At 36.2% G+C, this 13,407-nt stretch overlaps 1 protein-coding gene across 6 annotated transcripts in view; it reads right to left on the minus strand.

The window, feature by feature from the left end:
• Nucleotides 1–13,407, minus strand: part of MARCHF10 (membrane associated ring-CH-type finger 10) — a 196,418-nt gene that overhangs the window by 33,735 nt on the left and 149,276 nt on the right. For all 6 annotated transcript variants that reach the window (XM_051994947.1, XM_051994946.1, XM_051994945.1 and 3 more), the window contains 2 exons: nucleotides 5,069–5,235; nucleotides 3,370–3,479 (listed from right to left, as the gene is read on the minus strand). In XM_051994947.1, the coding sequence (XP_051850907.1) occupies nucleotides 3,370–3,479; nucleotides 5,069–5,235 (277 nt within the window). The remainder of the gene's footprint in view (nucleotides 1–3,369; nucleotides 3,480–5,068; nucleotides 5,236–13,407) is intronic.

Below are 13,407 nucleotides of genomic sequence, written 5' to 3' on the forward strand. Positions count from 1 at the left end.
GTTTTGAACACAATGCCAAGTATTTATTATATGGGCTTTCTTGAAATGGAAATTGTTTCATATTTTAAATCCTTTCTTATGTTCTGCTGTGTACATGACAATGTTTCTTTTTCTCTTCTTCTTTTTCTATTTTGTATTTAAGTTTTAAACTAAAAATAAATAAATAAAATGGTATGTGATTCTATTGGGAAGGGAATGAGAGGCTCCATGAGGAGACTGCATTATAGACATGGAAGAGAGATGATGCAAAGGCATGGAGATGGGAGATGGGATGCTGTGCATGAGGAATAGAGGGGACAATATGCTCCAACCAGAGAGTACTGGAAAGAGAATGATGTGTAATGATGGAAAAATAGGTTGGGGTCAGGCTTAAAGAACTTTAAATGACAAACAGAAGAATTTTATATTTTATGATGAAGACAATGGGGAATAACTGGAGTTTATTAAGTAGGGACATGACATAGTCAGGTCTGTAATTAAGGCAAATTACTTGGGCAATGATAGGGAAGATCATCTGTAGTGGGGGAAGATTTGAGGCAGGAGACCAATTAGGAGGCTGCTCATCTAGGCAAAAGTGATGAGGATGTGAGCTGAGGTGATTATGTGAGTAAAGAAAAGGGTAGCAGGTGAGAGAGGTTATACCAGTAGAAACTGCAAAACCTGGAAGCTAATTGGCAATTTCATTTCATTAGTCTTATTTCAGTTGCTATAAATGAAGCTCCAGGCCTGTTAAGTGGCCACAACTAGTGCAGGGAAGGGAACAAACATTTATTAACCACCTATTATGTACCAGGTTAATATGTTAGGCACTTTATAGGCATTATCTCATTATCCCCATTTTACATGTAAAGAAACTGAGGCAGGTAAAGTTAAGAGACTTGGCCAGGGACACACAGTTAGTGTCTGAGTCTTCCAATCTCCAAGGGCCAGTCCTCTATCCCCTGCATAATCCCAAACCTCTTGGTGGAGCGGGGGTTATGGGACTCTGATGTTGGCTGCTGATGTGTAGGATCTTTTTTCATTGTGAAGGGTCACTTTGTGGCCCTCCCTCCAATCTCTTGCTTTCCATACTTCCCCGCACTCTCCCCTAAAGCCAACAGACAGGCCTGGCACTAAAGGCAGTCTCCCAGCAGTAACACAAGCTTTGTCAGAGCTCTCCCTCACTCTCAGTTCCTAACCAGCTCACTTCCTTTGGCATTCAGATACCCCTCAGATGTCTCTTCTACACCATTCTTCATGAGTAATATGTTGCATGCCCTTGACTTCCTCAGGCCTCTCCCCTGCTTTTTGGGTAGTCCCTAACTTTCATTCTTCAGCTACTCTATAACGCAAAGTTGTAGAACATTATGAGGACTAGGAAGTTTTGTTTCCAGGAGAGCCTGAGGGAGCTTGAAAACCATAGGATTTCTCGAGTGCAATTATTTTCCTCTTCCTGCTCAGTTCTAGGCCCAGTTCCATAATCCATCTGTGGTCAGTGCCAGTTATGTATTAAGGAATCTGCTCTATGGATTATCTATCTAATTTCATGCCATATTTGGATCAATACCGATTCTTTATCAACCTGATTTTTCTGGTATGGTGTTATTTAGTTGCTTCAGTCAAGTCCTACTTTGTGACCTCATTTGGGTCTTAGAAAAGATAATGGAGTGGTTTGCCATTTCCTTCTGCTCATTTTACATCAAGAAACTGAGGTAAACATGATTAAGTGACTTGCCCAGGTCACATAGCTAGTCAGTGTCTGAGGTCAGATTTGAATTCACAAAGATAAGTCTTTCTGACGTCAGTCCTGGCACTATCTACTGTGCCACTCAACTGCCTCTCTAGAATAGTGAGTCTGATTAAATTTTGTTTGAATAATTATGGATCTTATTTAGGAGGCACTGTAGTGGTACAGGATTTAATGCAATCAGATCAAATGTCATTTGTAGCACTTGAAAGGCCTTACTATCTATAGAGAATTCTTCTTCCATTTGAACTCCTAATCTAGATAGCATCCATGTCAGATAAACCTCAGATATCTGAGCATATGCCTTCCTGTTTTTGTCTTGCTTCATAATAATAACCAGAGGTTCATGAGAGAAGATGATAGTCACTCAAGAATTTCACTTGATTTAAATTTTTAATTTTAATGTTTAATGCTCTGGCATTATGGTAACTTTTCAAGTCTGTTTTGAAGAGGTAGTCCCAATGGACATGGCAAAGTAGAAAGGATGTTATCAGTCAGGAAGACTTGGATTTAAACACCCATCTCTGACATTTATTAATTATGTGTTCATTGACAAGTCATTTAATATTTTTGAGTGTAAGTCTCCTCATCTAGAAAATAGGTATGTTAATAATGCTTATAGTAATTACTTCACAGACCTGTAAGGATCAAATGACAAAGTGCTTTGTAAATTTTAATACATTTCATGAACTTCAGTCATAATAACTATTTGGAAGACTAGTAATAATATTTACTTACAGACCTGAGGATTTAAAAAAACGAACTCCCAAAGTTACACATCATTCTGACTCTTGATTGCTTTTGTAAAAAAAAAAAAAGTTTTCATTGGAAGTCACTGATACACAATTTGAAATGACTGCTCTGTAAGCTAGATTCAAGCTAAATTAATACTTAAATTGGATTTCTATTAATCATAATTATTTTGTGAGGGAAGTTAGTGTTAAATGATGACGACGTTGGTGATTGTTCGTGTTCACTGAGTTCATTGACTTGCTAGATGCCTCATAGTTTAGTGAGTTAACTGTAAGTTGTAAGTAAGCCATTCACATAATGAAGATGAATTAACCTTCAGAATCGCCATTAAAGTAGTCCAGAATTGTAAATTCAGTCAATGGTTCCTTATTGCCCAAAGAATCAATTCATTTCCAAAACAAGAACTATCTACTTTTAGAACCTGATCTCTTTTGCTTCTATTGCCATTAACACAGTGTCTAGCACATGGTTAATGAATGTTCACCAACTGGCCAACTGATTATCTTATATTTTTAACATTTTCTATAAGAAGTTTGGATTGCATTCTACAATCCATCTAATCCTTTTGGAATCTCTATATGTCAAGCAAGCATTGCTTCTTCTTCTTTACCCCATTTTAACCTACAGAGAGGAGAGAAAAGCTAGCTTCCTATCTCCAGGCTAAATTATAGGTCTTTGTTTCAAGGTACAAAGTTGTAAAATGAACTAAAATTCTCAGGCTCCAAACATAAAGAGGTTTTGGGAGTTTCTTGAAATTCAGGGAAGTCAGCAGATTATCAGCCTTGAAGTTCGGTAGGTTTCAGTGTGTGGTGATATGTCATTTACCCATAATGACATCATAAGCCCACAGGATCACAACAGAATGACAGTGACTAGTGAGCACATCTTACCCGAGACTGTTGATGCTTTCTGTAGTAGTCATTCACATTAAAATCATCCAGGTCAACTATCAGTCCCTGCTTACACATTTCACAGGTCTTCACTGCCCCTAGTTCAGCACCTGAATTTAGATAAAGAATCATATGTTACCAATGACTGTGGATACGATTTTGTATGCACTTGTATGAAATCAAGTTTAAAGTTCCATTGTAGCACCAAATAATAATGTACATGTCCTTCCATACAAATATGCTAATCTTGAAATGAGATCTATGAACCTCCTTTGAAATGAGAGTGATTATTACAATTTTATGTTTGAGATCCAAAAAAACCTTTTAAAAATTTTATACAGGACTAAGGAAGGAATGACTGACTTTTCATGGCCAAAAAGGTCATGAAAAGGGTTAGAATTTAGGCATGGTTCCACAGACTCACAAGGATCTGAGCTGTTAAGTGATACGGACATACATAGATCCCTTTCAATCCTTGGATGGTATAATCACGACATTCTACATGTACATATATATTACATATAAAACACAAGCACTACAAATTTACATATATGCACATATATTATCTTTTAGTAAACCAGATTAACACTCTTCTTACAACTACTTCCACAGATCCTTTCTGAGCCAAGTCCTTGCTTGATTTAATTCAAAGGAGCAGAGTTCAGTTCTGATTGTGGGATTTTTCTCATTCAGAATTCAGTCAAAGAATATTGTTTAGCAAAGTAGTTATTTTTACTGTACCAAGATCTCTTTTCACTCCTGAAAAAATTCAGTTCATTTAAAAAATATTTACTTTAAAATATACTGAGATTTTTGTTTTCAGAATTTTGCATGAATAATTTAATTTAATATGTATGTACTTATTTATATGTAACAAAACATCATAATTCTTATCCAATCAGAGGTCATCTGTCCTGGATCCCAAGCCCATCTGTATTTTTAGCTGATGAGGAAGTGTGAAACAGGAGACATCTTTACCATCTAATCACTACTTCCTATGAAGTAATCCCTAACTTCACAGGCCTTACCTCAATCAAGGAAAGAATTTGTCAGCTTGTTAATGGGCTCAGGACCTCTACCCATGCTCAGTAGAAATATGAACCCATACTTTGGCACAGGCCCACGCTGTTTACAATACCATCAATGTTCAGGTTTGCTTTGTGGGTTTTTATTTTTTGCCGACTTTCTTCATTTTCCTCCCAAACCTTTAGACCTGGGTACCCAGGGCTCTGCTTCCTGTCTGCTTTTTTCAGTCCCACTTAACTCTTGGCACTTGTTCTCCTTTCTAGCTCGGCCTATTTATTGTATCTGTTCAATCCTAACCTCAACTAGACTCCTGTTTTAATCCATTCTGGCCAACCCTGTCCCATTACCACCCCAAACCACCTATGACATTTTACTAATGTGATCTGTGCATGTTTTTACATGTATATATTGCACAGTTTATAAGTCCTACTTTTCTCATAAACCTGGTAAAGAATATCTATTTGGAATGTTCTACTGACTGTATTCTTGTCAGACTTCTAAGCAAGGAAAACAGAACTCTACCGTTATTTCCCTGAGTGCTTCATGGCAAGGAAGACTAAGTTTACTTCCAAAACCAACTATCCATCAGTAAGCTGACATGCTCTTTCTGTATTTCTCATATGTTGTTGCAGAACATGATTGCTCTCTCTCTCTCTCTCTCTCTCATACCTACCTGATGTAATCTTCACTTTCAACCACTTCTTGAGGCATTCCTGGTGAACAAACTGCAAGCTTCCCACGCAGCTGCAGGGCTCCAGCAGCGGGTTGGTCGGGGAACCCCCAGCTATCTGACAGATGCGGCATAAGTCTCCCTCCTCCTCCGAATCCTCCTCCAGAAGACTAAAGGGAAAACAAGTCTCATGTGACCAGCTATACTCCCCCAATTGTCCATTTTCACAAATGCTACTTCCAGGAGTGTGAATGATAAACAGAGAATAGATTCTCTGCTCTATACAACTTTATTTTTAACCACTTTCTAGTCTTTACCATCAAAGGCCTGGATTTTGAAGTTCTCAATATTGTTGCCTTAAACTCTTTCAGTTATGTATAAAATATGATTAAGGAATCTCAATTGATCTACTTTGAAGTTTTAGATAGATAACTTTTGGCCAAAGTGTGATTTCCTTTCTACAAGGAACACTCTCTTTGCCTCCTATTATTTGAAAGTAAAACAGAACAATTTGACCTTATGTCACGTGGTAAGGGTATTGGATTGGGTACTTAATACCCACTTAAATCACAGTTTAAGTGTGAATTTACATAAAAGAAAACAGAATTGAGCAAGGCAAAGATAAGGAAACTACATCCCCAAAAAAACAAATTTATGGGGCCTGAAAATAAAATATCAATTTATTGATAGAGAATCTATACTGGTAATTCATGTCAATAATTTGTAAAATCTATAAAAAAAGGATCAGATTACAGAATAATTAAATAATTACCTCTTTTTGGGAAAAATATTATAGATTCTGAAAGGGCAAATTTATGCCTGAATTATCTTTGAGGGGTATGGGCATTTATATGGATAAAATGATATCAATATGTCTGAATACATCTATGTTAAAAAATCTTTGAAAAAAGTTTCATGTCAAGAGTTTTATATCTGGAATATACATGACTTTTAATTCCTCTAGGTCTAGGAATCTTAAAATTTTTCCGAGTCAGACCCTTTTGGCAATCTTATAGACTTTTTCTCAGATGAATCTTTTAAAATATATAAAATAAAATGCATGGGATTATAAAGGAAACTAATTTTGTCAAACATTATCAAAAGATTTTTAAAAAATACAGAGATTCATGAACCCCAAGTTAAGAACTGCTGCTACACAGTGTTAAATTTGGCCATATATAGAGCCATGGATCATTATTCCCAGTGAGCTGGTTCTCACTGAAACATGAATTGGTAGTAACCACAGGCTGGAGTGGGTGTATAAAGAACAATGATACAAAAAAGGATCCACAAGATGATTGAGAATTGCTTTAGGATGCTTTTGTACAGGTCTGTGTTGAACAGCAAAGTGTCAGACAGTGTTTTCATTGTAAATAAATTCAAGTTAAATATTGAGGGAAATTAACTATAGGATGATGGAGATAATATATATTGCAGACTGGAACCTGACACATATATGTTGTTGTAATCCAGGAAGCTGCCCTTATACCCTTCTCATTTACCTTCCTCCTAGTCTACTCTCCCCTCCACAATATTCTGGGCTTTATCATGAAGGAAAGTGTAAACAAAATTATCTTCTCCTTATATAAATTCATTCTTCATTGAAATGCTCCAGAAGTCTCATCAAGGTATATAAAGCAACCTTAGGTTCTCAAAATTGATTCTACTATGCTGGAAAGGCTTTGAATATAGTTTCTGCAACAGACTGCATGTTTGTCATTCGAGGATCTGAAGTAAGGCTGAAGAGAAATGAATCTGAAATCTGGTCACCAGATGACTGATTATTTTTTTCTGGATAAAGAATATTGCCAAGCAATCTATTAAATAATGAAAGTAGTAGGGATCCACTTCGGGAAAGAAAATACTCATATGTATATATGCAAGCAAGGGAGATTAGGGGAACTCTCGCTTTACTGAACTGAGACACTTCTTATGGAATTGAGGATAAACTGTGGCCCTTTGCTAAGAAGACATGAATTCCTAATTATATCCCTGGGAATGGTGGGTTTCATTAAAGATAACTGGCTACTGAAAGGTAGAGGCAGGGGCAAGAATCTTGAGAAGGAATCTTCTCTAATGCAATAAAAACTACATTCAACAAAAAGTTAGGTGTAACTAGACCAAAAAGTATTTGGAAACTAAATAATCTCATCTTAAAGAATGATTGAGTGAAACAGCAAATTATAGACACAATAATTTCACTCAAGATAATGACAACAGTGAGACATCATACCAAAATTTATGGGATGCAGCCAAAGCGGTAATAAGGGGGAATTTTATATTCTTAGAGGCTTACCTGAATAAAACAGAGAAAGAGAAGATCAATGAATTGGGTCTGCAACTTAAAAAGCTATAAAAAGATCAAATTAAAAACCCCCAATCAATTACTAAACTTGAAATTCTAAAATTAAAAGGAGAAATAATATAGAAAGTAAAAAAACTATTGAACTAATAAAACTAAGAGTTGGTTTTATGAAAAAACCAATAAAATTGATAAAACTTTGATAAATCTGATTAGAAAAAGGAGAGAGGGAAATCAAATTAGTAGTCTTAAAAATGAAAAGGGAAAACTTTCCACCAATGAAGAGGAAATTAAAGAAATAATAAGGGTTTACTTTGCCCAACTTTATGTCAACAAATTTGATAACCGAAGAGAAATGGATGACTACCTCCAAAAATATAGGCTTCCCAGATTATCAGAGGAGGAAATAAATTGCTTAAATAGTCCCATTTCAGAAAAAGAAATAGAACAAGCTATTAATCAACTCCCTAAAAAAAAAATCCCCAGGACCAGATGGATTTACATGTGAATTCTACCAAACATTCAAAGAACAATTAGCCCCAATGCTTTATAAACTATTTGAAAAAATAGGGAATGAAGGAGTCCTACCAAATTCCTTTTATGACACAGACATGGTACTGATACCTAAACCAGGTAGGTTGAAAACAGAGAAAGAAAATTGTAGACCAATCTCCCTAATGAATATTGATGCTAAAATCTTAAATAAGATATTATTAGCAAAAAGACTACAGAAAATCATCCCCAGGATAATACACCACGATCAAGTAGGATTTATATCAGGAATGCAGGGCTGGTTCAATATTAGGAAAACTATCAGTATAATTGGCCATATTAATAATCAAATGAACAAAAACCATATGATCATCTCAATAGATGCATCATCTATTGATAAATCCAACATTGATTCCTATTAAAAACTCTTGAGAGTATAGGAATAAATGGACATTTCCTTAAAATAATCAGTAGCATCTATTTAAAACTAGCAGTAAGCATCATATGTAACGGGGACAAACTGCAACCATTCCCATTAAGATCAGGAGTGAAACAAGGTTGCCCACTATCACCGTTACTATTTAATATTGTATTAGAAATGCTAGCTTTGGCAATAAGAGTTGAGAAAGAGATTAAAGGAATAAGAATAGGCAATGAGGAAGCCAAATTATCACTCTTTGCTGATGATATGATGGTATACCTGGAGAACCCCAGAGATTCTACTAAAAAGTTATTAGAAACAATCCACACCTTTAGCAAAGTTACAGGATACAAAATAAACCCACAAAAGTCATCAACATTCTTATATATCACTAACAAAACCCAACATTTAGAGTTACAAAGAGAAATTCCATTTAAAGTAACTACTGATTGTATAAAATATTTAGGAATCTATATGCCAAGGGAAAATCAGAAACTTTATGAACAAAACTACATAACACTTTCCACACAAATTAAGTCTGATCTAACTAACTGGAAAAATATTAAATGCTCTTGGATTGGGCAAGCAAATATAATAAAGATGACAATACTACCTAAACTAATCGATTTATTTAGCGCTTATACCAATCAGAGTCCCAAAAAACTACTTTGATGACCTAGAAAAAATAACAACAAAATTCATATGGAAAAACAAAAGGTCAAGAATTTCAAGGGAATTAATGAAAAAAAATCAAGTGAAGGTGGCCTAGCTGTACCAGATCTAAAATTATATCATAAAGCAGCAGTTATTAAAACTATCTGGTATTGGCTAAGAAATAGACTAGTTGCTCAATGGAATAGGTTAGGTTCAAAGGACAAAACAGCCAATAACTTTCATAATATAGTGTTTGACAAACCCAAAGATCCCAGTTTTTGGGATAAGAATGCATTATTTGACAAAAATTGCTGGGAAAATTGGAAATTAGTATGGCAGAAACTAGGCATTGACCCACACTTAACACCATATACCCAAGATAAGGTCAAAATGGGTTCATGACCTAGGCATAAAGAATGAGATTATAAATAAATTGGAAGAGCATAGGATAGTTGACCTCTTAGACCTGTGGAAGAGGGAAGAATTTATGACCAAAGAAGAACTAGAGATCACTATTGACCACAAAATAGAAAATTTTGATTATATCAAATTGAAAAGTTTTTGTACAAACAAAACTAATGCAAACAAGATTAGAAGGGAAACAATAAACTGGGAAAACATTTTTACAGTCAAAGGTTCTGATAAAGGCCTCATTTCCAAAATATATACAGAATTGACTCTAATTTATAAGAAATCAAGCCATTCTCCAATTGATAAATGGTCAAAGGATATGAACAGACAATTCTCAGATGAAGAAATTGAAACTATTTATAGACATATGAAAATATGCTCCAAATCATTATTAATCAGAGAAATGCAAATTAAGACAACTCTGAGATATCACTACACACCTGTCAGATTGGCTAGAATGAAAGGGAAAGATAATGTGGAATTGGAGGGGATGTGGGAAAACAGGGACACTATACATTGTTGGTGGAATTGTGAACACATCCAGCCATTCTGGAGAGCAATCTGGAACTATGCTCAAAAAGTTATCAAACTGTGCATACCCTTTGATCCAGCAGTGTTTCTACTGGGCTTATACCCCAAAGAGATACTAAAAGAAGGGAAAGGGACCTGTATGTGCCAAAAATGTTTGTGGCAGCCCTGTTTGTAGTGGCTAGAAGCTGGAAAATGAATGGATACCCATCAATTGGAGAATGGTTGAGTAAATTGTGGTATATGAACATTATGGAATATTATTGTTCTGTAAGGAATGACCGGCAGGATGAATACAGAGAGGACTGGCGAGACTTATATGAACTGATACTAAGTGAAATGAGCAGAACCAGGAGATCATTATATACCTCAACAACGATACTGTTTGAGGATGTATTCTGATGGAAGTGGATCTCTTCGATAAAGAGAGCTAATTCATTTTCAATTGATCAAGGATGGACAGAAGCAGCTACACCCAAAGAAAGAACACTGGGAAATGAATATAAACTGCTTACATTTTTGTTTTTCTTCCCGGGTTATTTATACCTTCTGAATCCAATTCTCCCTGCGCAACAAGAAAACTGTTCGGTTCTGCACACATATATTGTGTCTAGGATATACTGTAATCTATTTAACATATAAAGGACTGCTTGCCATCTGGGGGAGAGGGGAGGGAGGGAAGGGAAAAATCAGAACAGAAGTGAGGGCAAGGGATAATGCTGTAAAAAATTACCCTGGCACAGGTTCTATCAATAAAAAGTTATTTAAAAAAAAAAAGAGAGAGAAGGAATCTCCTCCCTCTGTAGTCTGTAAGAAAAACGCCCAGCTCTTCCCTTATTTTCTGAAATTTTGTTCCAAGACTTTTTCTCTTCTTGGACTTTTAGCAAGAAGGGAGAAAGAATTTCTCTACTCTCTTCCCTTCTACCCCAATTGGCAACAGGGGCTTGCAGAAGAGATACATAGATTTGCTTTGTTAGTTCTGAAGCAAGATCTAGGGTCCCTGGTTGTATCCTCTTGCATTCCTGTGAAGCATTACAATAGCTAAATGGATGCAATCTCAGTCAGACTGAGATTTGTTGAAGACCTTGGCCAAGGTCTCCCATTGCATCCAAGGCCATCTCCAGTGGTCCTGATCTCTTTCTGGCCACTGGACCTAAATGGCTCTGGAAAGGAAAGAGGCAGGTGACCTTGCTCAGCCCTTCCTCACTTAAATCTATTTCATGTATTTGTCATGGTTTCATCTCCCTGATGTTCTTTTGGAGAACAAAAGACAAAAAACAACAACATAGTTGAAGGACCAAAGCAAGGCAGACCTTAACCAGCTAGAAAACTGGGCCATATGAGTTACTTGGTTTGCTCATATCTCAGATGAATATAAAACAAGAGTCAAGTTGTTCCACAAAGGGACAATAGGGGAAGAGGGAAATACACCCAGTGAACTGGGTTTTTTGGGAGCAAACTTCTATAATTCATGTTAATATATTTGTTAATGCACTCCTGTGACAGCAATGCTCTTCTTCTCTGAGAAGCATGCTGTTATGGACCCTGCTGTCTTCTGGGCAGATGGCACCCACTTGAGGGCCACCACAGCTGGAAACACCCTTTCCTCAGGATAATCAGTCTCTGCTCTGTGCTCAGATTGGAAAACAGAAAGGCAGCAGCCAGAAAATCGAGGCCTATTGAGGCAGGTATTATGCGCCTGCTACAGATCACTGTCAGGAGGGAGGAAAGACATCTCTTCCTCTTGCCAGGAGTCCAAGGGAGAGAAGGTGTTGGAACAGAAATTCAAAAGAGAATGCAGGAACCACTTCTATAAGTCGTCTTATAGATGGTGCTTTTCTGGAATAGCCTCTTGCCCCCCCCCCCCCACCAAAAAAAAAGCTCCCATGACCCATCTATAAGCTAAAAGCTACCAATCACTAAGAAGCAATTAAGAGTTTCTTTGTAATTTCTTTCATCAAGGCACATCCCAGCCAGGGATCAGAGTACATGTACCAACAGGGGATAGTACTCAGATCAGCAAATCAGGGCTTTCTTTGATAATATCTAAAATTATAAACCCTGGCCATATAAATATATAAAACTATGGTACATCTAGGACAGTATGTATGTTTTTGGCTATTGTCCCTTAAGAAATACAATGAAACTAGATAAAGTCCCCAGAAAGAAAGCTAAAGGGATTAGTGGAGTTAGTTGTAAAAATCAACTAAGAAGATTAAGACTCTTCCCTGAAAAGATGAAAATTGAGAGATCCATAAAATCATTAAAGACAGGGCCAAGGGGATGATAAATTGGCTTAATTAACAAATCCTGGCTGATTCTATCTAAGGGTTATTCCTTGAAGCTAGAAAAATAAGTTTGGTACAGAGTATTACTTTTAGAAGAGTACTAAAATCATTATACATGTATATACACACACACATATATACACATTGTATGTAATGTATTTACATATGTATACATATATTTATTAGGCTGAGAGGGAAGGGGTGGGGAAACAAGCATTTATTATCATCTATATATCATCTACTATGTGACATCTATGTGACACAGTGTAGTAAATACTGTGGTAGTGGGGTTTTTTTTGATAACTTTTTATTGACAGTACATAAGCATGGGTAATTTTTTACATTATCCCTTGCACTTACTTCTGTTCCAACTTTTCCTTTCCCTCCCTTCACCCCCTTCCCTAGATGGCAGACAGTCTTATATATGTTAAATATGTTATAGTATATCCTAGATACAATATATAATATAATACAGAACCGAACAGTTCTCTTGTTGCACAGGAAGAATTGGATTCAGAAGGTAAAAATAACCTGAGAAGGAGAACAAAAATGCAAATAGTTCACATTAATTTCCCAGTGTTTCTTTTCTGGGTGTAGCCGATTCTGTCCATCATTGATCAATTGGAACTGAATTAGATCTTCTGTCGAAGAAATCCACTTCCATCAGAATACATCCTCAAACAGTATCTTTGTTGAAGTGTATAATGATCTCCTGGTTCTGTTCATTTCACTCAGCATCAGTTCATGTAAATCTCTCCAAGCCTCTCTGTATTCATCCTGCTGGTTATTTCTTACAGAACAATAATATTCCATAACATTCATATACCACAATTTACACAACCATTTTCCAAATGATGAACATCCATTCATTTTCCAGTTTCTAGCCATGTGGTAGTGTGTTTTAAAACAAATATTCCACTTGATCTTTACAATACTCTTGTAAGATAGGTACTATTATTATCTACATTTTACAGAAGAGGAAATTGAGGCAAACAGAATTTAAGTGACTTACCCAGTCACACAGCCAATGTCTGGGGCCAGGTTTGAGCTCAGATCTCCTGACTCCAATTCTACTGCTCTATCTACTATACTATTAGCTGCCTCTGAGAATGGTAACACTTTCAAAAAAAAGTCCAGAAAAATTCATGGAGAATGGATCCATAACTGATGATGAATTATTATAGGAAACCTAGATGTTGTAGGATGATCTCTCATTTTTTCCTTAAATCCCTGCTCTCTTTTTCTT

The sequence above is a fragment of the Antechinus flavipes genome, chromosome 4 (genome assembly GCF_016432865.1).
Source record: "Antechinus flavipes isolate AdamAnt ecotype Samford, QLD, Australia chromosome 4, AdamAnt_v2, whole genome shotgun sequence".
Classification (NCBI taxonomy): domain Eukaryota; kingdom Metazoa; phylum Chordata; class Mammalia; order Dasyuromorphia; family Dasyuridae; genus Antechinus; species Antechinus flavipes.